The sequence below is a fragment of the Coenobita brevimanus genome, chromosome 44 (assembly GCF_032717465.1).
Source record: "Coenobita brevimanus isolate Jiangsu-jjx chromosome 44, ASM3271746v2, whole genome shotgun sequence".
NCBI lineage: Eukaryota > Metazoa > Arthropoda > Malacostraca > Decapoda > Coenobitidae > Coenobita > Coenobita brevimanus.
The window spans coordinates 11211981-11239356 of record NC_136997.1 but is presented as its reverse complement, the minus strand read 5'-3'; the positions used below and the strand labels follow the sequence as shown (position 1 = coordinate 11239356).

Here is a 27376-nt window from a genome sequence, read left to right as displayed (position 1 = left end):
TCCGAATCCATGAAGGCTTCATACAACTTCTTTCCCTTTTCTAGAAAATTTTCCACTATAGATCTAAGAATGATTATCTGATCTACGCAACCTCTTCCCTTCCTGAAAGCTCCCTGTTCTTCTCCAACTAATTGTTCTGTTATTTCCCAAATTCTGTTAATAAATATCCTACCATATACTTTTTCTATTACACTAAAAAGGCAAATGCTTGTATGATTACCTCACATTTCTTTTTTTCTTTATCCTTTGTACAGGGGAATAATTATGCCTGACTTCCAATCCTCCAGGACTCTACCTTCCTCCCAGGACAATCTGCACATTCCACATCGATTCTATTACTATATCTCCCCCATGCTTCAGCATTTCTCCACACACTCCATCAATTCCTGGGGCTTTCCCCATTTTAACTTTCTTCACTGCTTCCTCAACTTCCATACCCTGATTTCTTCCTGTCTTCTCACCTCCCTTCTTCTCCCAGCCATTCCCCAACCATTTATACTTGCATTACTTTCATTCTCTCTCCATCTGCTCACTTTTTCTCCCTTCTCTGCTAGTAATTTACCATTATTATCTTTCACTCCCCAACTAACTTCCTTGGCACCCTTTCTAACTCTCTTTGCCTCTTTCCAGAACATTTTCTTTAATTCCCTCCACTTCTCACTCAGATTCCTTCCAAATTCCTAATCCACTCTCTTCTTACTCTCTCTGACTAATCTTTTTACCTCCCTCTTTATCTCTACATAGAGCTCTCTCTTCCATCTCTTTTTCGACGCCCCTGTTTCTCATCCACTCACTACATGCATTCTTCTTTTATGCCACAGCCTCTCTCATCTCTTCTGTCCACCATGCTGTTCCCTGCACCCCCTTTCGTTTTCTCTTCACCCCACACACCACCTCAAATGCTGCACAGATTTCTTATTTGAATATCTTGCACACACCTTCCACGTCCCCCATCTGCTCCAATCTATATTTACCCAATTGCTCCTCCACTTCCCTCTTATATTCAGCCTTTTTTCCATCCTCTTGTAACTTTTCCATCCTCCTTGTAGGAACTATTTCCTCCTGTCCTTCCCTTCTTCTATTTCTCCATCTCGCTTGGACTTTGATTCTGACCAACACCATGTGGTAGTTCGAATGTCCACTCCCTCAACCTCTATATACACTTGCATCCATTATACACCTCATCCTTTCGTCCACACACACATAATCAGTCACTGCCTTTCGTTCATTCAGTTCACCATCCACCCTTCTCATCACTCGCCACATATACCTATGGATCATTTTGTGCCTGAAGAGGGTATTAGCTATCACCAACACCCTCCCGGCACAAATGTCCACTGAGGCACTGCCATTCTCATCCATCTCTGCAGGCACACTCCACTCACCAACTACTCAATCCACCTTCACATTCCATACTTTTCCATTCATATCTCTAACCAAAAACACTCTCTCATTCCTTTCAAACTTTTCCATGCACGCTTCCACATTTGTCCAGAACCCTTCTCTCACACTGCGTGCACGATCTTGTGTTGGCACATACTTGCACACAGTCGCCCAGAATTGTAGTCCAAATTTCATTCTTACCCACACAATCCTTGTGCCAACTGATCCATACTGTCTTATATTCTTCTTCCGTCTCTTGCACAAAACAATACACACTCCTTCTTTTGCCCGCTCATTCTCACCTACTCTCACGCATATACCCCATCCATACTCCCATTCTGTCACACTCTCACCTTGGCATTTAGTTTCAGTTAATCCACATACTGAGGTGGTTTGGCTATGTGGAGAGGATGGAGGGTGAAAGACTGACGAAGAGAGTGTATGTGAGTGAGGTGGAGGGGGGAAGAGGGAGGGGGAGGCCGAGGATGAGATGGAGGGATGGGGTGGAGAGGTATATGAGAGAGGGGGGTATGAGTTGGGAGCAGGGCAATGAAATGGCGGGGGACAGGGCGACTTGGAGGCGATTTGTTTGTGGCCACCCCAAACGGGATTGAGGCGTCTGGCAATAGATAGATAGATAGATAATCCACATACATCCACTTTCGCACCCAAGAGCACCTGGACAATCTATCTTTCTTTCACTTCATCATTTGCACTCCTGACATTCCATGTAGCAATCCTGTTGGTCAGTCCTAGTCCTAGTCCGAGGCTTATTGTTCGTATTTTTAGCTGTTTTCCAGGAAGGGGCTTTAACCCTTCGCCAACCCACTTGTTGTCACGTAGGGAACACGTGTTTCTACCATATATATATATATATATATATATATATATATATATATATATATATATATATATATAGATATGGGACCTTGTGTAGATATATAGGGCTCCACCGAATCAAATACATCTCACCAGAAACTATGTGGCAGGGAGATGATATTATTTGCCACAGTCCTCCCAACCAAACACGACTTTAATAGCATATGATTTGATGGGCGCTCCTGTTGGATCATCGTCTATGAATGGTCCAGTCGCACTGCCTCCTGTGCATACGGGCGGTGTGCCACCGAAAGTGAGTAGCCACTGTTTTGGAAAGTTAGAGACTGGGATACTAAAGAAAATGAAATCCATGAAAATCTATGCATACAGTGTACGAAGCCTCGCAGTAGATTACAAACTTGATAACTTAATGACTGAACTGGAAAACATTAGTTGGGATATTGTAGGTTTGAGTGACACCCACAGAAAAGAAGAAAAAGTAATTCATCTCCATATATATATATATATATATATATATATATATATATATATATATATATATATATATATATATATATATATATATAAAGAGGAAAATTAAATGGATCTTGTTGTCCAGGAAAAACATGGAATCTGTAGAATCATCCCAGAGATAGATATATAGACAGATCGATAGAGTGATAGGTGGATAGGGAGATTCTTTTGCCAAAAGAAATTCACGCTAGTTGAGTGCATTTATCATGATTTACTGTTTTATTTGAACAAATTAGGCAAGGAAAGTTGTTGCTGTTGTTGTTGTTCTTGATGTTCCAACATTCAGAAATGCAGTCAGTTATAATGTGTGTCACTATGTCACTGTGCCACTGTATCTTTCTCACTGTGGCATTGTATCTTTCTGAAGGATGGGATCCTAGCCTCTTATAGAGGGGTGGTTTAGGGGTACTGGTCATACTTACATACATGTACACACAAATGCACAATGCAGGAGTAGCTGATTAGTTGGCCGCATATCTGCAGCGTCCCTGAACTGGTACAGTTACGACACAGGGGGACAAGGCAAAATATTACATAAATACTATTACATTCACAGACACTAAAGTAACACATTGCTGTCACATCTACCAAAACACGCCAGCCACTGTAACAGTTATCAAAGCCAGTAACTGTGCGTAGGTCTGTTGCGGGTTTTACTAGCTTCCGAAATACAGTATCAGTTTTGGTGCTGTGCTCTACCACCCAAAACTACCTGTGTAAGTGTTCTTTCCTGCTTTACTTACTTGAACAGCAATTATAATTACTGTTGTTTAACACTTCATATTCATCCTCTTCAAGACAAGGCGGTTTTCCAAAGAAAAAAAAAAGAATAGTTTGTATCCACCAAGAATATAATAAAGAAGGCCTCACGCAGCTGACACGATTAACACACATCTCCGGGAACCTCCAACATTCAATTACACGGGATATGAATGGTTCTGATAAAGATTAGTGTCATCCATTAACGCCTTTATGTTTCCCATTCTGAAGACTGCATTACATATTATTCAGAACCATGAGTCACTACGATGAACACAAATCCATACTACTTTCTTGAACACCAACTTGCCATTACCAGGGAATACTTAAATGTCTACCCCCTTTCTCTCTCTCTCTCTCTCTCTCTCTCTCTCTCTCTCTCTCTCTCTCTCTCTCTCTCTCTCATACCTAATTCCGCTGCTTTACTCCATTATTTCCTCATTTCACCTCGCTACTCAGTGCATGGATTTACAATATTCATTCTCCAGTAAAAAATGAAGAATGTTTTCGTCCAATTGAAACTATTGTGTCTCTCAAATACCGGGAACATTTTCTTGTGGATAAATAATAGTTCCAAATAAACTGAAGATACATCTAAATTTCATAAGATTACGTTCTTTCTTTTCAGAGGTTTACATAGGATAAGGAATATCAGAGGCGACAGCGCAACAATTCTCAAAACATTGCGGTGATTTGTTGTGAATTTGAAGTTAAGTCAAGGGTTAGAGTTGCAAGAAATATTTATGTGCTAAGGAAAGAGGTTGATATACTTGGAAATACATGGCTTGCATATCCGTAAATATAAGTTATTATGAAGAGAGCTTGAAAGAACATCAGAAATATTTGGAAAGTTGTTGAGTAGGGAGATACAACTCTTTTGGTTTGACCTGAATTTCCATCAGACAGGAACAAAAGAGGAACATTATGGGAGTATATGATGGTGTGAGAGGGAGAAGGAGGGCGAGGGGAACAGGAGGGACGTAATTAAAGTGAGTGCAGGATGGATGCAGTGGGGCTGGATGTAGAGAAGGAAAGAAGAGAGAGAGAGAGAGAGAGAGAGAGAGAGAGAGAGAGAGAGAGAGAAACAGACAGACAGACAGACAGACAGATAGACAGACAGAGGAATAACGTCCAGCCTCTTCTTGAAGATTAGTTATTCTGTACTAAGAACGTAACAGTCACTCAGTTACATACAGTCAAACCTGACCATTTGCTGAAACTACTGTATAACAGGTACGAGTATTATACAGAGTGAGCCATGTAATCTATCCTCATCAGATTGGTTATTCTTGTGTGTTGCGGGGACGGTTGAGACACGTACTTGGCATATTTGACGCAATATATGGACAGTCCTGCAAAACACCAGCTATATACATTTGTGCTAAATGGGTGATGATAAGCCAGATCTACTTAAAAAAAATATATATATATATTTTTTCCTCATTATTAACCTCCTATTATTTTGTCCTTCCTGTCCTGTTCCCACGAAGACCAAGCATGCTTGACCACGGAGGACACATTTATGAAGAACTGAAGTCCTCCAGCAACCCCACCCTGGCTGCCCTGGGCAAAAAAATGTTTTTAGACCCTTTCACTGATTTCTCAGACCCTTACGGATTCCTACTAGAACAAGTTCATAAGGGTACGCATGCCATTATCGTCTTGTACGATTACATCGCCTTCACCCAGTATAAAAAAGGGATCACTCGTTCTACCTACATTATGGATGAAAAGGTTAATATCATTCCCTTGTGTCTCTTCTGTCTTTCTCGCAAAATGTCTTGATACTGTAGAGTTATGGTAGTTATATAATTCTATCTATTCTATTCTATAGCCCGACGCCCTAATCCCGCAAAGGGTGGCCGCAGACAAAACGCCTCCAAGTCGCTCTGTCATCCACCATTTGACTACCCTCCCCCCAACTCACCCCCCCCTCTCTCATATACCTCTCAACTCCATCCCTCCACCTCATCCTCGGTCTACCTCTCCCTCTACCTCCCTCCACCTCACCTACATACACCCTCTTAGTCAGTCTTTTATTCTCCATTCTCTTCACATGTCCAAACCACCTCAGTGTATTTCTCCTAATCTTCTCAACCACATCCACATCCACCCCACAGCGTTCCTTCACTTCTTCATTCGTCGACCTGTCCCTCCACGTCACTCCACATGCTCCTCTCAAGTAACTCATTTCCATTGCTCTCACTCTTGACTTGTTCCCCTCTTGCAAGGTCCATGCCTCGCTTCCATACGTCAGGGTAGGGATCACAATACTATCATGCAGTGACTTCTTAACTTCCATACTCACCTCCCTATTTCTCATCGCTGCTTTCAGTGTACCAACGACCTTCCTTCCCTGCTGTACCCTTTCACGCACTTCATCCCCCAAAGTTCCATCCTTACTCATCACACTACCCAAGTACTTGAATGCACTCACATTCTCCATATCCTCACCATCCAACCTCACTGCACACTCTGTGACTTCATTCCTCTCAAACACCATAACCTTACTTTTGTTTACATTAACTTTCAGATTCCTCCTTCTACACACGGTCCCAAATTCATTCATCAAACCTTGCAACTCCCATTCATCTTCACTCAAAAGTACTGTATCATCAGCAAACAGCAACACCGGAAGCTTCCAAATCTCACCCTCATTCATTAGAGCCACCCCCACATCCACTGCCCTACCCTGCACCTCCTTTACAACCCCATCCATATATATATTAAACAGCCATGGAGACATCTCACAACCCTGTTTCAGTCCCACATTGAGATCAAAGAAGTATGCAATTTTACTGTACTCTTTAAATGAAAAAAGCTTCAATCAACAGATATAAAGGAATATGTTACTGAAGTCTACTATAAATTCTTCATAAAGAGCTAATGACCGAAGTCTACTTTAAAGTGTTCATAAAGAGTTAATGACCTATTTCCTGTGTATTTCACAGATCTACAAAGGTTACTTCTCGTGGTTCCTACGACGCAACACTCCTTACACCACCATCCTGTCTGACCACCTCACCCGTCTAGTGGAGACTGGAATACTGGCCAAGATATACGAGACTCATAAAGGAAGTCTCGTCAGAGAAGAAAGTCAAGTAAGTCGTTAATCAGGATTAATTTTAGGCAGCCAGCTGTTTTTTTTTTTTTCTTCAGAATCCATAACACAGAATAAGGCAATGGAATTCTAAAGATATTCAGTTTTCAACTCATTAGAGTGCCCAATATCCTGACTCATTTGCAATAACTGATACTCCGTGGCTTCCTCTTAAACTATTCCTTTCTGCACCAAGGAGCTGCCATATCAGTCTACATGAATGAATGCCTACCATTTAACATATTCACATGGTGTCGGGAGACTTAAAGCAAGTCAAGTTAATATCTGGGGACAGAGTGCTCAGAGGAGTACTGTATATTCTATGTTCCACTTTCATCCTGTGTTAAAACGTTGTGGACACAACGTTGCTTGTAGCACAAATACTTTGGCAGAGGGACCACCACGCCCAACAATAGCACTAAGAAGGGAAAGGGATTTCCAGCCCATACTCTCATTCCAGTTTCATGCTGGACATTTAAAATGTATCATAATTGAAGGCGTAGTTCCGTAACATATTTTCTGCCTTTTTCGCCATCAAATTAGTGTGCAAACATCTGTCAGTAGGTGAAGTATACAGTACAGAACGAGAAACTACTAATATTTTAATATTTTATAGTTATGGCTAATCTCTTAATGACTAAATAAAACACCTGCCTTACATGCTTGACATCATTGGTGAACACAGTGCAGTAAACAGTGTGTGTGTGTGTGTGTGTGTGTGTGTGTGTGTGTGTGTGTGTGTGTGTGTAGCTTATCATCATGCACCCTTCGCAAAATTTTTGGCATCCTTGAATTCCTTTCCACTCGGATCTCTTAGTGCTTGCCCAGAGACAGGACAACAGGATATGTTCACTCTTCCTTGCATTTCCCCACACAATCACCACTGCATTCCAGTTATAAGCCATTCTAACTCAAAAGTGAATATGTAGGGGAAATATTAGTTTGATATATTTGAAATAGTTGCTACCAGGAATGGCAGTGCCTTAGGATAAATTATGACAATGATGATGCTGAGCCTGGTATTTCGTGTTATCAGAGTTGAAAAGTTCCATGATATTTCGCGTTATCAAAGTCGAGAACGTCCTTGATACTTTATGTTATTGAGGTTTAAAAGGTGCATGATATTTCGTGTTATCAAGTCTGAAAAGGTTTGAAGGAAAAATGGAGGTTCTAGCAAATTATCTGTTGCCACCGCCATTTAACTGAAGATAAATGACTGAAAATGATTTAGAAACTTATAATAATTACTGGACCAGTTCAGGGTAATCATGTCAATGTTTGATATTCTATTTTCCCTTTTTATTTTTTATTTTTTTCATTTCACAAGCGACACCTTAAGCCTATGTCCCACTGTCAGGAACTTCCCCACAACATGCCAAGATCTTCATGTCTTCGTGTGTCGCCACATAGTGTCCTGAGTGTGACTTTACGTGTCGTAGCAATAACTTGGAGATCGGATCCCAAAGACCCAGCTGCAACACATGAAATTACACCCGCAACAGGCAAAGTTATACCTAAGACACACAACGACAACTTAAGACATGCTATTTGGCTATGTCTTGGCGTGACGTGGAGTCAAAGTGACCGTTATGTTTTAACCCGCCGCGTCCGGATGATGTATGGATACATCACCACGTTTTGTCACGGTGACACTCGACGACGTATCCATACGTTTCCTCTACCCAACGCCAGGCAGGGATAATGCCTGGCCCCACCTGACCCCACTTCCCCCCCCCCCGCACGCCATTTTCTCGGCAACTCACCTGTTAGCAGTGACCTGGCCTGTAAAGACATGTCGCACCACGGTCTCTCAAGTGACGAAATTCAAGGTGAAAGTGATTCCTGAGGTGGAGGACAAAGGAAGAAACAAGCAAGAGGAAGAAACAAGCAGAAGTGTGAGGCGGTAACGTTGTATAAGAAGGTGCCATATGTTGATGTTTTTGGTGAATGAACAACCCTTGTATCGCCTATATTATTGTCTGAAAACCAATATACTCTTGTACTACATATAAATTCGTACCAAATAAATAAATATCTAACCAGTTATGAATGGTTTGAAATAGCTTCCCCTCTCATAGAGAACGTTTTCTCTCGAGCCTGGCCTGAGAGAACACGGTCGCAAGGTAAAGGTATTCTTACTTCTACCGTATTTCTAAACTCAACTGAGCACTTTCTCTCTGAATTTTCGATGTTTCTCATAAAAAGTGGAGATTAAAGCCAAAACAAAAATTCTAAAATCTGCTGGGATTGAGGGGGGTCATTGGTAAAAAATCTGCCGGGACGCGGCAGGTTAACTCAGGGATGATTGTAGTGTGTCGTCAGGATAACGTGACGATACAGTAGGGTGTCGTAAGATGTCGTTACAGTGTCTTTGTGTGCCTTAGCACCAACGTGACTGTATCGTGAAATGGCCGTTTAGGCCTACCGTTTGAGGTATGATCATGGCATTTCACCAAGATCATTCCTCGAGGGTTAGATCGTGGTGATTGGGGCCGTTCTCGAAGATGAACTTGAATATGGGACACTGGCCTTACCAAACATTTGTGCTATAAGAGAGTAAAAAAAAAAAAAAAAACACTAACCAATGGGACCAACAGGCTGACTGGGGCTAGTAATAGCAGTAATTACAACTCCAGGTTCAACTGAACATGAGCTCAGTGGACTGTAGGTAACTGGCAACATTAACTGGACGTTCCCATGGCATTTTTATTGAGGTCATGTTGCAGGAATGTATATACTGTATTGTGATTGCTATATGGGGCTAGTAATTGTGCTGTGAATTGGTCGCTGCATTGTGCTGTGAACAGAACTGGCATTTTGTGCTAGCACTGAAGCAGTGATAAGTGACAGCCTTATCGAAATTTGGTTCGGTGCGTTCATGCCTAGCTGGGTGTGGAAGATTCTGAGTGGAGAATGTCTGGTGTGGTTCATAAAAACTATTGTTTGGCTTGAGCCTTTAGATGGCAAAGGGTGTGTGTATTTGTGAAGTGTAGTGTGTGAAATCTGAGGAGTTTTACTGTTGTTGTTGTTGTTGTTAAGATTTATCCCTCTATCTTAACAGAGTGGAAACGGGCAAGAAAAGCCCGTCAGGGGGGGGGGTCTTACTGAGGCATTCTGTGAATTGTTTGTGGTGGGTGAGTTGAGGATCACTTTGGGCGACCAGAACTGAGTGCCGTCCTAATGCTGAGTTTGTATACTGTCTTCAGAAATTCCTCCTGGTGTTCATTGATAATGCCTGATGGTGTTTTCAAGGCACTGAGTTCATGGTATGTATTTGGATTTATGGTGTTTTTAGGATAAGACAAGATCATGTGTGTATCCAGAACAACTTCTATAGCTTTTAGGTTTCTCCTGGGGTTGTGACTAGATAAAGAGGGGAACATGAGGGTGTGTTTGAGATTCCTCTCTGTCTGGAGAAGTAGCGTATATACAGAGTGGAACGTGGGGCAAGGGGTACCTCGCTTCACAAAATTGCTGACGCCACTCCCGACCCCCCTGACCCACTCAGCTCATGACTTAATGCAATGGGAACTGAAGAAACAAAAACCAAAAAGATCAGCATAGATAAGTTTGGAAAAGAAGCATTCATCCAAGCACATTTACTCGAGGCGTCCCGCCAACGTGTATACACATTACAACGTTTTGTCACTGTGACTCCCGACGATGTGTTTTACACGTAATGCAATTGAGAGGTCCGTCATTTGCACATTTCTCAAGTTTCGCGGGTGATTTTTGGTAGGCTTATGTGGGAGACCTTCCTCTACCTGCTGCCAGGTGGCGACACTGCCTGGACCCATATTACCCCCCCCCACACACGTCAATTTCTCGGCAACTCACCTGTTAGCAGTGGCATGGCCAGTAAAGACATGTCATGGTATGGTCTCTCCGACGACGAAATTCAAGGCGAAAGTGATTCCCGATGTGGAGGACAAATATTACATGGCGTTAGAGGAAGAAACGTGCAGAAGTGATGATGAGGTAACGTCGCCAAGGAAGGTGCCGTATGTTGATGTGTTTGTGAGTGAAATAACGCTTGTATCACCTATATTATTGTGTGAAAACCAATATACTCTTGAACTACATATACATTGTACCAAAAACGTAAATATCTACCTATTCTGAGTAGTTTGGAATAGTTACCCCTCCCATAGAAAACGTCTTCTCTGGAGCGCCGCTGCAGAGAACACAGTACCAGGTGAGGGGGGGGGGTCACTGGTACAGGGCATTTCTAAGCTCAGGTGAGCACTTTCTCTCTGAATTTTTGATGTTTCTCATAAAAAAGCGGAGATTTTAGCCCCCCAAAGAAACTTTTCGAAAATCTGCCAGGATTGAGGGGGTGGGTTATTGGTGAAAAATCTGCAAGGATATGGCAGGTTAATACAATTAAGCCATTTAAAAGCATACACAAGAAAAAGAGACATAAAGTTGCATTATTTTTTGTACAGTGCAGCCTTATCAAAGCTTATTTACATATTTTTGTGAAGTATTCTTTGTTTCATAGAGGCTATGTTCAGTTTGTGCAATATTGTAGTCCCTAATCCTGGAAGACTAACATCTGATTGACGTATTGTAGCACTCTCATCCGACCTGACAGACCCGATTTTGGAAAATCAGTAAATACAAAATGCAATTATTGTATTTAAAAAATTATATTCTTATAATTTTAAACATTCCTATTTTATATTAAACGCCGAAATAATAATAATGTAAAATTTTTAAGTGGAGGGTGCGTACTGAAATAAGTAGCAAAAAAAAAAACATTTTTTACATATGTCCTCAAGAAAATGCTGAAAAACAAAGACAGAGTGATGGGTTTGAACTGGTGGTCTGCACTTCTACCGGACCCAGGTTCAAATCCCCGCTGGGGCAGGGAACAGTTTAAGGATTTGAATTTCATGTAAAGCAGACTTTACCGATCTATCAGAAGACCCACCGACATGTCGTAAAAATACCCCCACTAATACCAATACACCAGTCCTGTATGAGAGCCCTAGCTTGTATTCAATATGGACGGTGGGTGTTAGCGCCGACGTGGTGACATGTAAAGGTGTATGATATGTCGGAGGACTACTGGACCTTGAGAGCTGGCTGTGAAGCCTATGCCCAGAGTCGAACACATAAAAAAAAAAAAGTTATACATAGAAATTTGAATTCCATAGCATCACTGAAACCTTCATGGCAAGTACAGCAAAGAAGGGGACAAGTAAGTTTTTGAAAAAGTGTTTCTTCTTTCTTTTGCCAGACGCCTTAATCTCGTAAGGGTTTGCCATAAACAAGTTGCCTTCATGTCACCCTGTCCCCCGCCATTTGACTGCCCTGCTCCCAGCTCACAGACCCTTCTATCATATACCTTTCCACTCCATCCCTCCATCTCATCCTTGGCCTCACCCTCCCTTTCCCCCCCTCCACATACACTCTCATCGTCAGTCTTTCGCTCTCCGTCCTCTTCATTTGGCCAAATCACATCAGTGTATTTCTCCTAAAGTTTTCTATCACATTCACACCCACACCACAACGCTCCTTCACTTCCTCATTTGTCAGTCTGTCTCCCCTTGTGATGCCACATTCTCCTCTCAAGTAACTCATTTCCACTGCTCACAGTCTTGTGTCCCTCTAACAAAGTCCAAGCCTCACTTCCATATATTAGAGTTTGTATCACAATACTGTCATGCAGCTACTTTTATATTTTCATGTACACTTCCCTGTTTCTTATCACTGCTTTCAAAGAACCTACAATCTTTCTTCCTTACTGTATCCTTTCAAGTACTACACCCTCTGAACTTCCATCCTTACTCATCACATTTCTCAAGTACCTAAACGCACTCACATTTTCCATATCCTCCTCGTCCAACCTCGCTGTACATTCACTGACTTCGTTTCTCTTGAAGACCATAACTTTACTCTTCCCTACATTCACCTTTAGATTCCATTTCTTACACACTTTCCCAGACTCATTCACCAATCCTTGCAGCTCCCCTTCGTCTTCACATAACAACAAAGTATCATTTGCATACAACAGTACAGGGAGTTTCCAAACACTGCAATCTCTCATTAGGGTTGCTCCAACATCCACCACCTTAACTTGTATCACTTTCATGACCCCATCCATATATGGTACAGATTGAACAACCATGGAGACTTGACACATTCCTGTTTCAGTCTAAGCTTCAAATGGAAATATTCACTTAGTTTACCGTCCACACGCACTGCAGCCTTAGCACCCTCATATATACTCTTTACTGCATGCAACAACTTCCCATTTATTCCATTTATTCTTATTAGTTTCCACATTCCTTGTTTATCCACTCTGTCATATGCTTTCTCCAAATCCATAAAGGCCGCATACAGCTTCTTTCTCTTCTCTAGAAACTTTTCCAGTAAAGACCTAAGTACGTACTGAGCAAAAAATATATAAATTAAATAAATAAATTTAATGGATATGAATGAAGCTATGTGACAGAGCAGTTTATTAGTATGTTGTACATTAAAGTATTGGCAGTATATTAGTATTTATTTGTTTCAAACATCTTGTCATTTTTGCAAAATGCCATGTACGTTATTTTACCTAAAACAGAAAGATACCCTGTTTTAGTACATACAATTCAAACACAGCATATATAATGTATGGTGACAAACAAAATACTCACCTAAAATTTATCTAAAATGTCATCCTAAATGCATACAATAGATATAAAGGTACATACGTAGCTACATAGCTACAAACATAACTACATACATACATGTAGCTAGAAACATAGCCATACGACTACATACATTGCTACATAGCAACAAACATAGCAATATACGTAGTTATGAACATAGCAACAAACATACAGATGCTTTCCTTACAACCAAATTCTGATGTATGGAAGCGTGATTCCCGAAATTTTCACTTATTACTGTTGACCGATTCGGGGGATCGATTTGCCATTCTACACTTATTACTGTCGGCCGATCTATAAGGTATAAAAACAGCGAAAAAGCATAGAAAGAGCAGAGGAGCAACAGCAACTCATTCTTCCTCAACGAAAGGCAAAGGAAAAGTGAGGTTACGTAGAAACTATACTGTTGCCACCTTGTGGAAGCGCTTGAGATTACCTGATGAAGGGTGCATGGTTCCATCAGATTGGACGACAGTGTTCTTTGGTTAAGAGTATTGGAAATTTTAACATTTAATAAGTGATACAAATTGATAATTTGAGTGAGCAGCATCTATAGTACAGTCATGAACCCTAATGAAGAGACAGGGCAGTCAGCCACTAAAGAACAGGTTAATTGGACACGTCCACCTCCCAACTACCCCTCCTTACCTCCACGAAAGCACTGACCTCATAGGCGGATGGATCAGGGATTTGAAACTCCTTTCACTCTCACGTCTTGCCACATGGAATGTTACTTTTATTTATCCTACTGTTAGGTGTATTTTTTGGTGCATAGATCCACTGTCAGTTCCATGAGAAACTAGAATGGCACTCAGGACAGCACATTCCTCTGCCAAGGCCCAACATGCAATTCCTTTGAATTCAGTCAAGTCTATTCCAAAATGGAAAATGAGTACCCCCCTATAAAGGCATATTTAAATCTGGTAGATCCAGAATTTTATATGGATCTGCGCCAAACTGTGCATATTCGTAGATACGAACATCCTAAATATGCCTGTGTTTTTTTCATCAAGATCCATGCAATATTCACTGAAAAATGTACAAAAATGTCGAAAAACGCCCTATCTCGCAATGTTAATGAAGGTGAAAAAAAAAAAAAAAATCCTGGATCAGCACCTTTATCAGGATCTGCACCAAAATTTAATGGAGAGTATTCTGAGCCAAGGCCCATTCATCTATCAAGTTTACTGGAAATCCGTCCAGCAGTTTTTGTGTAATCTTGGTCACAAACCAACCAACAAACAAACGGACAGGGGTGAAAACACAACCTCCTAGGTGAAGGTAATAATTACATTGTAGTTTTAGCAGATTTCAATGGAATGACCCCACTGTATAGAGTTTGGTTTCCAAATATTTATCCAACGTCTTGAAAACGATATAATAAGATCCAAGAAACAGCGACAAGTTACATGATTACTAGCCACATAAGTCCCTCTCCTGCCTTGTAATTTGGGAAGCCACATATCCAACCACCCACTCATCCACCTACCCACTCATCCCATCCAACACAAACAACCGACTCCACCCCAGCCACTTACCCTTCCCAGCCACCTGGATGACCCACGGAGCCCACCGATCCTGGCCATCTACCCTGCCCACCCACGAATGCCACCCACCCTGCTCACCCAACAATGCTATCCATCACATCCAACCACCAAGCTCTCCCACCATGCCCACTCACCTCTCCCATCCTGGGAACCCACCCATCCCATCCACCCACTCTTCCCACCGACCCACCCCTTCATCCACATCCCTATTCGACCTACTTATCCAACCCCACTCGCCCCCACATCCCACTTATTCGAACCCCACTCACCCCACCTAAACCTAACTTAATGACCCCTCCTCGACCACCCACCGATGCACCCACTCACCCGTCCAGCCCACTTGACACATTCACTCGCCAGCCCATTTACCCCGACAACCCACCCCAAGTCACTCCACACACCCAACGCAACCAAACCACCCCACTGTTATCAGTCATCCTCCCCAAGATCTAAACACTAACAGGTCTACTCAGTTCCTTCTGGTACGCAGTTCAGTGACGTCACGCAGCTGCCCGGGGATGGAAAGGGGGTTACCATACAAAGAAAACAGCAGTGAAAATGGGGAACTATACTAATCTCTCTCTCTCTCTCTCTCTCTCTCTCTCTCTCTCTCTCTCTCTCTCTCTCTCTCTCATCGGTCTATATTAGTACATTTTCATGTTGCTAGCTGTCTGTGATTCCACACACACACACACACACACACACACTATCTATCTATCTATCTATTGCCAGACGCCTCATCCCATTTGGGGTGGCCACAAACAAATCGCCTCCAAGTCGCCCTGTCCCCCGCCATTTCACTGCCCTGCTCCCAACTCACACCCCCCTCTCTCATATACCTCTCCACCCCATCCCTCCATCTCATCCTCGGCCTCCCCCTCCCTCTTCCCCCCTCCACCTCACTCACATACACTCTCTTCATCAGTCTTTCACTCTCCATCCTCTCCACATGGCCAAACCACCTCAGTGTGTTCCTCATAACGCTTCCTATCACATCCACATCCACACCACAATGCTTCTTTATATCCTCATTCGTCAGCCTGTCTCTCAATGTGATATTTATACAACGTGAACTTTTACGCGAGATAATTTACTTAATTGATTTAAAATGCTTTCTTTTTTTCACCTATATGTGATATTAGGTTTCTGTTTACGACTAGAATTCTGAAAAACATGCGAGACCGAACAAATAAAGCTGTAACTTCCACTGGCAAGTTTACATAGTTACATATGTGATTAATTTTTTTGTTGAGTCTGCCTGGTTGAAGTGATTTCTGGCCATGGGCATGGCCCATGGTAGCATAAAAAGAGGTTTTCCATCTGTTGAATCTATCTATCTATCTATCTATAGCCCGACGCCCTAATCCCGCAAAGGGTGGCCACAGACAAAACGCCTCCAAGTCATTCTGTCACCCACCATTTGACTCCCCTCCCCCCAACTCACCCCCCCTCCCTCATATACCTCCCAACTCCATCCCTCCACCTCATCCTCGGTCTACCCCTCCCTCTCCCTCCCTCCACCTCACTACATACACCCTCTTAGTCAGTCTTTCATTCTCCATTCTCTCCACATGTCCAAACCACCTCAGTGTATTTCTCCTAATCTTTTCAACCACATCCACATCTACCCCACAACGTTCCTTCACTTCTTCATTCGTCAACCTGTCCCTCCATGTCACTCCACATGCTCCTCTTAAGTAACTCATTTCCACTGCTCTCACTCTTGACTTGTTCCCCTCTTGCAAGGTCCACGCCTCGCTTCCATACGTCAGGGTAGGGATCACAATACCATCATGCAGTGACTTCTTAACTTCCATACTCACCTCCCTATTTCTCATCACTGCTTTCAGTGTGCCAACAACCTTCCTTCCCTGCTGTACCCTTTCACGTACTTCATCCCCCAAAGTTCCATCCTTACTCATCACACTACCCAAGTACTTGAATGCACTCACATTCTCCATATCCTCACCATCCAACCTCACTGCACACTCTGTGACTTCATTCCTCTCAAACACCATAACTTTACTTTTGTTTACATTAACTTTCAGCTTCCTCCTCCTACACACTGTCCCAAATTCATTCACCAAACCTTGCAACTCCCGTTCATCTTCACTCAACAATACTGTATCATCAGCAAACAGCAACACCGGAAGCTTCCAAATCTCACCCTCATTCATTAGGGCCACCCCCACATCCACTGCCCTACCTTGTACCTCCTTTACGACCCCATCCATATATATATTAAACAGCCATGGAGACATTACACACCCCTGTTTCAGTCCCACATTGAGATCAAAGAACTCACTCAGCTCACCATCCACTCGCACCGTAGCCCTAGCTCCTTCGTACATACTCTTCACAGCACTCAACAATTTCCCCTCCACTCCATATATTCTTAATACCTTCCACATACCTTTCCTATCTATTCTGTCATAAGCTTTCTCCAAGTCCATGAAGGCAGCATACACTTTCCTTCCCTTCTCTAGATACTTCTCCACTAAACATCTTAGAACAAATATCTGATCTACACACCCTTTTCCCTTCCTAAATCCCCCTTGTTCTTCTCCAACTAGCTCCTCTGTCATATGCCTAACCCTATCAATGAGTATTCTACCATATATTTTACCAGTCACACTAAGAAGGCAAATACCCCTATGGTTACCACATACTTCTCTCTCCCCTTTTCTTTTGTACAGAGGAACAATTATACCTGATTTCCAGTCCTCTGGAACCCTTCCCTCTTCCCAAGCCAATCTACACAACTTCCATATCCACTCCACAACAATCTCACCCCCATACCTAAGCATTTCACCACACACTCCATCAATTCCTGGGGCCTTTCCCAGCTTAATCTTCTTCATCGCTTCCAATACTTCCGACCTACTGATCTCTTCCTCCCTCCTCTCATCTCTTTTTCTCCCAGCCATTCCCCAACCACTTATACTCACACTGCTCTCACTCTCTACATTCAACAAATCTGTTGAAGCTTACCAAAAAAATCATCACTTGGTGTCATTAAACCACCTGGCCTCCAACTAGCTACTTCATTCCATGTGTTTTCACCTACTGATACTTGTGAGCCAAGAAACTCATACTGGGGATATTTATAAGCAATATATCCACCAAAATAACGCAGTCCTGTGTTCATTTCCTTCTCAAAGTCTTAGGGGGGAGTATTATCTGGATGTATGCTACACGTGTTTTCTTGTTCATGATTGTTATATGGCTCATCAATATCTAGAGAGGTGAAAAGCATAGCAGATAAACATAGTTCTTGCTACGGGAGGTAATGTGGAGCTCCTTGCTCCTTGGTTTGTCACTGAGGAGATCTTGACTCGGGGAATGTCAGGATACGACTGAGCCCAGCCGTCCAGGTGAACCGAGCGGGAAGCAGCCGCGTGATGTCATTCGCCAAGTTGTCTCGTTTTGAGGCAGAAGTGATCTACCCTGCTAGTCTTTAGATCCTGATCCTGCCCACCCACCCTGACGATGCACCAAACTACCACACCAAGTAACTCAACCTCGTTAACCCCACCCACCCAACCAACCAACTGACTCGAATACATACACACACACACACACACACACACACACACACACACACACACACACACACATATAGATAGAGAAAGAGAGAGAGAGAGAGACAGAGACAGAGAGAAAGACACACACACACACACACACACACACACACACACACACACATACACACACACTCACAGACACGCTCACAGACACATGCGCATATACAGACACAGATTTACCCACACACAGACGTAAGCACACTTCGAGCAAAGTAGAATGTCGTTAGAGCATTCGTGCCTGTATGGGTATACAACATAGAAGGATATCACGAGCATATGGTTAGTGGTGGGGAGGTCTGTTTAGTAACTTGGTGTGGGGGAAACGGAAAATAGCTTGTGTGGCCAGTGCTACAGGTATAGTCAAGTGTGTGCTTGATTACAACCATACTTATTTTGGATGAATTAGCCTCAGATATCCTCTGAATTTCTGTGACATGTCATCTCTTACGTCATGCTAGTTTCGCGCTCCGATGAGTCGACAGGAAGGTTATACAAACTTATCAATTTTTTGTAATGTAAGATTTCATTTAAGAAAGATGTGGAAATTAAAGATATTAAGATCATTTGTCGTAAAGGGTGATCGATGTGTGACACGTGCAACTGATGGGCAACAGGCTAGACGTTGTTTGGTCTGTTCACAAAGTCGGAAAACACACACACACACACACACACACACACACACACACACACACACACACACACACACACACACACACAAACTTCTATTCTTGGTAAAGTTTTTGAGACACAAATAAACAAACACAGTCAAGCACCTAGAAATCAATAAATTAATCAGTGATTGGCAGCATGGATTTATACAAGAAAGTTCAACTCTAGACATGCTTTGCCTTCTCACCCATCAGATTAACAAAACAATAGATCAACATGGTGAAACACACACAACAGCACTTTATATTTCAAAAGCATTTGACAGCGTATGGCACAGGACCATTTTGTCTAAGATGTCACACTATGGCCTTGCATCACTGGTTCCTCTAATTTCTTCTTACCTTCATAATAGAAAAATGAGGGTCATGGTAGATGGAATTTATTCCAAATTTCATTCCATAAATGCTGGCGTACCTCAGAGATCAGTTTTGGCCCCAACCCTCTTTTACTTTCATATAGATGACCTCCTGTCTGTCACTCACAACCCAATATATTTTTATGATGATGACTCGACACTTCATAGTTCTTTCATATTTAGTACTTCCTTTACACAATCTGATATTATCAATTCCCAAATAAACACAGCAGTTTCCCTGACTAAGGAACTTTCTAAAATTAATGAATAAGGACAAATAATTCTGGTCTCATTAATTGCTCAGACAACTAAATACATTAATTTCTCCAGCAGGAAGAATCCCTCAGACTCCCACATAATTTTAAATGATTTCTGTCTGTCTGTCGATCTATCTTCTGCCAGACGCCATAATCCCGTAAAGGGTGGCCATTTGACTTTGAGTTATTTGTTTTATGGGGAGGGGCACTAACCCTCCACCAACTTACTTGCTGACACGTAGGGAGCACGTATGGTTTGGTTATATGGTTACCACCCAGCGATGTAAATGGTTTCTTGGCTTACAGGAAACCATTTGGCTTGTCACTCAATGTAAAGCCACCTGTAAAGGAAAGAAAAGCAATAAGAAGTGACAGGAAAGATGGGAGCAATACAAAGAGAGGAGGACAGCCAAAGAAAAGGAATGATAAAGGCTAAGGAAGAAGTAGGCAGCACTACATCAACTTGATTCTCCCGAAATTGCCCCACTTAAAATACAGACAAGATACGTAAAATCCATCCTAGACAATTTACCTACCAACAAAGCTCCAGGCCCAGATGGAATTCCGCCTATTGTTTTGAAAAAGTGTTCCCCTGAACTTGCCTCTGTCCTAGCTAAATTATTCAGACTATGCATACGTACTTCTTTATTCCCAAATTCATGGAAAGAAGCCAATATCCACCCAGTTCCGAAGAAAGGAAGTTCGTCTGACCCCTCCAATTACAGACCAATAGGTGTCACATCTTCTCTTGGTAAGGTATTTGAAACTTTAATAAATAAGCATATTGTTAACCATCTTGAATCCAACAACTTAATTAGTGGTAGACAATACGGTGTTCGCCACGAAAGAGCCACCATTGACATACTCAATCTCTTAACTCATACCATCCATCAATCAATTGATCTTTTTGGAGAAACTCATGCAGTAGCCCTTGATATCTCTAAAGCTTTCGACAGAGTATGGCACCGTTCCCTGCTGTCCAAACTCCCTTGCTATGGACTAACATCTTTTGTTCCTTTGATTTCTTCTTATCTTAGTGACAGGAAAATAAGAGTAAAAGTAGATGATGTATATTCGAATTTCCACTCAATTAACGCCGGCGTGCCGCAGGGATCAGTTCTGGCGCCAACCCTATTTCTAGTTCATATTAATGATCTCTTATCTGTCACTCACAATCCCATTCACTCATATGCAGATGACTCAACACTACATAGTTCATTCACACTCAGACATCCATTTACAAAGTCTGATATCTCTACCTCTGAACTCAGTACAGCCATCTCCATAAATCAAGATCTATCTACAATCAGTGAATGGGAACAAAACAACCTTGTCTCTTTTAATGCTAGTAAAACTAAATATATACAGTTTACTAATAGACAGATATTGCCAGATTCGTACATTATCTTCAGTGCTACTAATATTCCCAACTCCAAAAGTATTGAAATTCTTGGTGTCTCACTTAACAGTGCCCTCAGCTGGACCTCTCATGTCAGATCACTTGCTAAAACCGCCTCAAAGAAACTTGGATTATTGTACAGAGTCCGTAACTTCTTCACCGATGAGCGGTTAGCTATAATTTATAAGAGTCATGTGCGCTCTCAGCTTGAATATTGCTCACCCTTGTGGAATGGTTGTGGAGAGGTTGCATTAAGACAACTAGACAAAATTCAGAATAAAGCTGTTAGAATCATTAACAACCCTGCCATTACATATAAACTACCTCCCCTGCAAGTAAGAAGGAATGTTGCCTCCCTTGCATTATTTTACAGATATTTTTTTGGCAAATGCTCAGACGAAGTTGCGTCCATGGTGCCACCTCTCCATGCCTTCCCTCGTGCTACACGGGCATCTGGTAGCGCTCATGACTGGAATGTCACTCAACCATATTGCAGAACTTCTGCCTATCAGAATTCTTTCATTCCCCGATCTGCATCTCTTTGGAACTCGCTTCCCCAGAGTTGTTTTCCTCCAAATTTCAACCCACAACTGTTCAAGTCTAACTGTTACAGATATTTTATGAACAGAGGACACCAGTAATCTGGTGTATGGATTATTTTTTTTTTCCATTTGTTTTTCCTTCCTCCGTTCTGTTATTTATAAAAAAAAAAAAAAAAAGGTGTGTGGATGATGGTCGCCACCACCTACCACAAATTATTTCAATATTCCGAAATCCACTACAATTGATATCGTAGGTGTCACTCTAAACATCAAACTATGCTGGACAGCTTATGTTAAATCCCTTGCTAAAAATGCTTCTAAAAAACTGGGACTTCTGTACAGAGTTCGTGAATTCTTCATCGACGAGCATTTGGCCACAATATACAAAAGTCATGTGCGTTCTCAGATAGAATACTGTTCGCCACTGTGGAGTGGATGTGGAGTGGTTGCACTGAGGCAGTAGGACAAAATTCAAAATAAAGTCATTAGATTAATCAATAATCTTGCCATTTTGCAGGACCTTCCTCCATTATCAGTATGTAGAGATGTTTCATCTTTAGCATTATAACCGATATTTTTACCGTAAATGTTCTGACGAACTTGCTTCAATTGTGCCTTCCTTGCACATTTTCACCAGAAATACTCGTGCAGCTGGGAGCGCCCATGAACTCACACTCTCTCCCCCGCAGTGCAGAACCTCCACTTATCAAAATTCATTTATCCCCAGAACTACTACTCTCTGGAACTCTCTTCCTGGGAGTTGCTTGCCAGAAACATTTACTCCACTTTTATTAGAATCTAGTCGCTGTGAATATTGCAAGAATGCCTTTAGGCACATGGACTTGTTTTTTTTCTTCCTTTCATTTTCCTTCATCCATTCATTGTCTCTTTAAAAAAAAAAAAAGTATTATCTGAAGCAAAAAGGAATGACAGGAATGGAAATTAAGAGTATTTATAGCATGTTAAGAGATCCTGTGAAAATACTGAGACAGGCAAATGAAGTCGGTAAAGACTGGCAGGGGGGGGGGGGAAGGAAGGTGAGGAGGGAGGATCTGGGGACGGTGAAGGAAAAGTGTGAAAGGTGAACGTGTCCAGTATTATTTCAGTAGCAGCTTGCACAGTATACATATTGACTTTTTGACTTTCCTATTTTCGACATGCACTCTTTACTGTAGCTATGCCATGGATGTATTTCCATTAAGATTCCATGATATGCTATTCAGTTGGCAATAGTATTAATGGAAGAATAATTCGGTAAAATAATGAATATCATAACCAGGAGGAAGTGGAAAATATGATTCGTTTAAGTACTTGGGTAGTGTGTTGAGTAAGGATGGAAGTTTAGAGGGTAAAGTGCGTGAAAAGGTAACACAAGGAAGAAAGGTTGCTGGTTCTTTGAAAACTGTGATAAGAAACAGAGAATTGAGCGTGGAGGTGAAAAAAGTTACTGTATGACAGTACTGTGATACCAGCTCTAACATATGAACGTGAAGCTTGAACCATGTTGGAAGGACACAAGTCAAGAGTGAGTGCAGTGGAAATGAGTTATCTGAGAGGAGCCTGTGGAGTCACATAAAGAGACAGACTGATAAATGAGGAAGTGAAGAAGCATTGTGGTGTGGATGTGGATATGATAGGAATCGTTGGGAGAGACACACTGAGGTGGTTTGGCCATGTGGAAAGGATGGAAAGCAAGAGACTGACGAGGAGAGTGTATATGAGTGAGGTGGAAGGGGGGAGAGGGAAGAGGAGGCCAAGGATGAGATGGAGAGATGGAGTGCAGAGATATATGAGAGAGGGGAGTGTGCGCTGGGAGCAGGACAGTGAGATGGCGGGGGACATGGCGACATGGAGGCGATTTGTACGTGGCCACCCCTTACGGGATTAAGGCGTCTGGCCATAGACAGACAGATAACTAAGTTTCATTACTGCGTGCTGTTCATAGTATTGAATGATGATATAGTCAACCATCAAACAGTAATTCCTAAGACTTGGGACCAATCTTCCCATGGGAAACACAAACACAGAGGAAGATCAGTGGCTTAAGTTGTGAAGTCTCTCTCTCTCTCACTCTCTCTCTCTCTCGTGTGTGTGTGTGTGTGTGTGTGTGTGTGTGTGTCTGTCTGTGTGTCTGTGTGTGTTGACTGTGTCATAACTGAGGCGTTCACCGACTACAGCCGGACACTCCCTTGGAAAACTCTAGTCTCCAAGGGGTTCCATTGCCTTTTTGGATAAGTTTTTAGATGATAAAATTTATTGAATAACTGTATCGCATGCAAAAAGAATTTCATCTCTACATCTCATAGGGGCAAATTTATTAGCATCTGGACAGCGTGACAGTCGGGTCAGGCCTGGCCACTCATTTCCAAAATTAAGTGAGATCAAACATCATTCACGCGCTCGTAATTACTTGTCCCTGTTACTTGATTTTAATATACTGTTAGAAGACGTTGGATAAACATTTGGAAACAAACTCTGTACAGTGGGGTCGTTCTGCTGAAATCTGCTAAAACTTCAGTATAATTATTTCGCATGGAACTGAAGGTAGATCTATGCACCTAATAATACACCTAATAGTAAGATAAATGAAAGTAAAATTACATGCGGTAAGACGTGAAAGTGAGTGAAGCTTCAGATCTCCGATTCATCCGCCTAAGAAATCAGTGATTTAACGTGGGTAAGGAGAGTTAGCTGGGGGTTTGGACGTGTGTGATTAACCTGCCCTCTAGTGGCAGACTACCCTGTTCGATTATTAGCTCTTACCTAATTGTATCTTTACAGGAATATGTCAAGCTCATGTTGTCCCGTGTATTAAACCATTATTATCATACATATCCTTAAATTTGTGAATACTTTTGGCACACACTATTTCATTCGGTAGTGCATTCCACTGATCAAAAGTCCTATTTAGGAAACTAAATTTCCTTACGTCTTTATCGCCTCTCGTTTTATGCCGTTTTTTGCAGTGTCTTCTTGCTGATGCTTCTCCATAGGTTATATATTCATTTATGTCTATTTTCTCCTTCCCTGATATGCATTTATATAGCATAATCATGTCTCCTCTTTTCCTTCTTTTCTGTAGTGCTGGCAGATTCAGTATTTCTAATATTTCTTCATAACTTAGATCCCTTAACCCCTGGATTGCGAGCCACAGCTCAGGCTGGGAATCGTCGTGTTGCGGGCCACAGCTCAGGCTGTGCTAACCTTCTAATGGCCGTTCATCACCGTTAACTACTCCACCCCTATGCAAACTTATGCATGGCGCTATACAAAGACGGGGAGAGATTTTCCTTTTTCACCAGATGATGCCCTGGATATTTATCTTCAAGATTATAATAAACTTTAAAAATATATATATTTTTTTCACTACACCCCTATGCAAACTTACGCATGGTGCTACACAAAGACAGAGAGAGAGGGATTCTTTTTTTTTTTTTTTTAACCAGATGATGCCCTGGATGTGTATCTTCAAGTTTATAATAAACAGAAACTATTTTTTTTTTTTTAATTTTTTACACACCACCGGGTGGGATAAAAATAAGGTAATTGCACAATCCAAAGGGTTAACCACGTGAGGTGAGAATGGACCTAACACTTAACCCTTTCCCGCACTGCATGTTTCAGTAAGTTTTCTGGTGCAGGAATTTTTACTAGGAAGCCGCCCGGCCGGGGAGCGCGCGCGCGCGCGGCAAATTTGAGCGAATGAAACACATTCTTGCCTTATTTTCGCCACCCAAAAATCCATGTATTCCCATGAAACCTATCTCCAGGTATGCATGGATGTTTGTTCTATCTGATAAACATTACCAAAACGCAGGAAAACACCAGCAAAAAAAGTTATTAGCCCTGGAAGCATGGTTGAGTAAACTTTTTTAACTTCCCAACATCGCCGTTTGAATGTTTTCCATCATACAGGAAAATGATCTAATAAGTTTTTATAGAGAAGTTCATCAGCTTTCTAACGAAACCAATCCGGTTGAGATAAGATGTATACTTTTCGAGAAAATGGCCAAAAACTGAGAGCCATTTTCGGAAAAATTTCACTGACCTCTGACAGCAAAGTTTTCCCGGGCACCTTATGTTTTTATTACATAGTAATATGCCCCAATTATCCAGCTTTCCCACTGTGACGTACAAACCCCATACGCTTCATAGTTCTCGAGTAAATCGAAAAAAAGTACTAGGCACTCCGTGCGTGATTGACTTTCGTGATGCGCGCAAGGCGTACACAATGTTCCCGTCTACGTAACAACGAATTCTTATCAGAAATATTACATATTTACGTATTGTACATATGTAGAATTTCCTGCTCTTCATCAAGGTTCAAACGTGAAATCGATACGTCCAATAGTTTCCGAGTAATTGGCCGAGAAACAGAGAGTATTACTACGAGCATTTTTCAATGGTAACAGCCGGGAAGAGACACTCATTTCCACCGCCTTTTCTCGCACAAAACGTAACATAATGCTTACATTTTGGTATTGATCATACGTAGAATTTAGTGGTATAGATCATGGTTGTTACAGAAAATCGATAAGTCTAATAGTTTTCGAGTAATTGGCCGACAAAGTGAGGTTATTACTCCGAGCGAATGTCACTGATAACAAACGCGAGGGAAAAAAACATTTCCCTCTCCTTTTATCCCCCAAAACGCTACCAAAGGCTTACATTTTGGTATTGATTATACGTAGAATTTAGTGGTATTGATGATGGTTGTAACAGAAAATCGATAAGTCTAATAGTTTTCGAGTAACTGGCCGACAAAATGATGTTATTACTCCGAGCGCTTGTCACAACAACCGCTAGGAACAAAAACATTTCTCTCGCCTTTTACCCCCCAAAACGCTACCAAAGGCTTACATTCTGGTATTGATCTTACGTAGAATTTAGTGGTATTGATGATGGTTGTAACAGGAAATCGATAAGTCTAATAGTTTTCGAGTAATTGGCCGACAAAGTGAGGTTACTCTTCCGATCGCTACCAACTTTTACACACACTGTTTTTTCCTTGCACACCTGCCTGAAGACTATGCTACCAACTTTTTTTTCCCCCTATCTGTACAGACTGTTACATCTTCCATGGATGTTTTTCTATTGTTATAACCTACTATACATAAACATAACTCTTCTATAGTTACTGCTGTGGAGATTTACTTTCTTTCATATGTGTAATCTGTAGGAGAAAATGGTTATTTGTCTGAAAGTGGGAGAGGTAATGGTAATAGATTATTATATATATCAACAATATTTGCAGAACTCACTTCCTTCAGGGGTGTTGATCCAGTTAGACCAGAGATTTGAAGATGAGGAGTTATGTAGTGTGTGTGTGTGAGTCAGCTTCTCCCTGAGAGTATGAGGCAACGCTATTTTTAGCAAACACCACACTCGTTCACGGAAACTCGCAGCTTGTTTGACGTATATTTCATACAATTCCATACGCATTTACACTATCAGAATCACAATAATTCCAGCCCTAAAACACCGGTAATTCTCCCCTCCTGACTTCAGGTTTGCCCCTTCACAACACTCTGTTTCATGCCATACGTAACACTTGCTGGCTCCATAATTTCACCAAGCCATCCACAGTATGTTTCACACAATATATATTTATGCCTTGGCTTCATTTATATACGTATTTCCACTCATGCCATACGGCCTACGGGGGGGGGGGACGGAGTGGCAAAACCCCACTACACTGACCATGCATCTGGCTCCAAGGCCCAACGATTGCTAACGGCCAGAATTGCTTTTCAATACATATATGTA

The 27376-nt window shown here is 41.8% G+C and overlaps 1 protein-coding gene across 1 annotated transcript in view; it reads left to right on the top strand.

Moving 5' to 3' along the window:
• Nucleotides 1-27376, top strand: part of LOC145397973 (uncharacterized) — a 327146-nt gene that overhangs the window by 253409 nt on the left and 46361 nt on the right. Inside the window, exons 4-5 of the mRNA XM_080270948.1 lie at nucleotides 4986-5229; nucleotides 6447-6596. Of these exons, the coding sequence (XP_080127074.1) occupies nucleotides 4986-5229; nucleotides 6447-6596 (394 nt within the window). The remainder of the gene's footprint in view (nucleotides 1-4985; nucleotides 5230-6446; nucleotides 6597-27376) is intronic.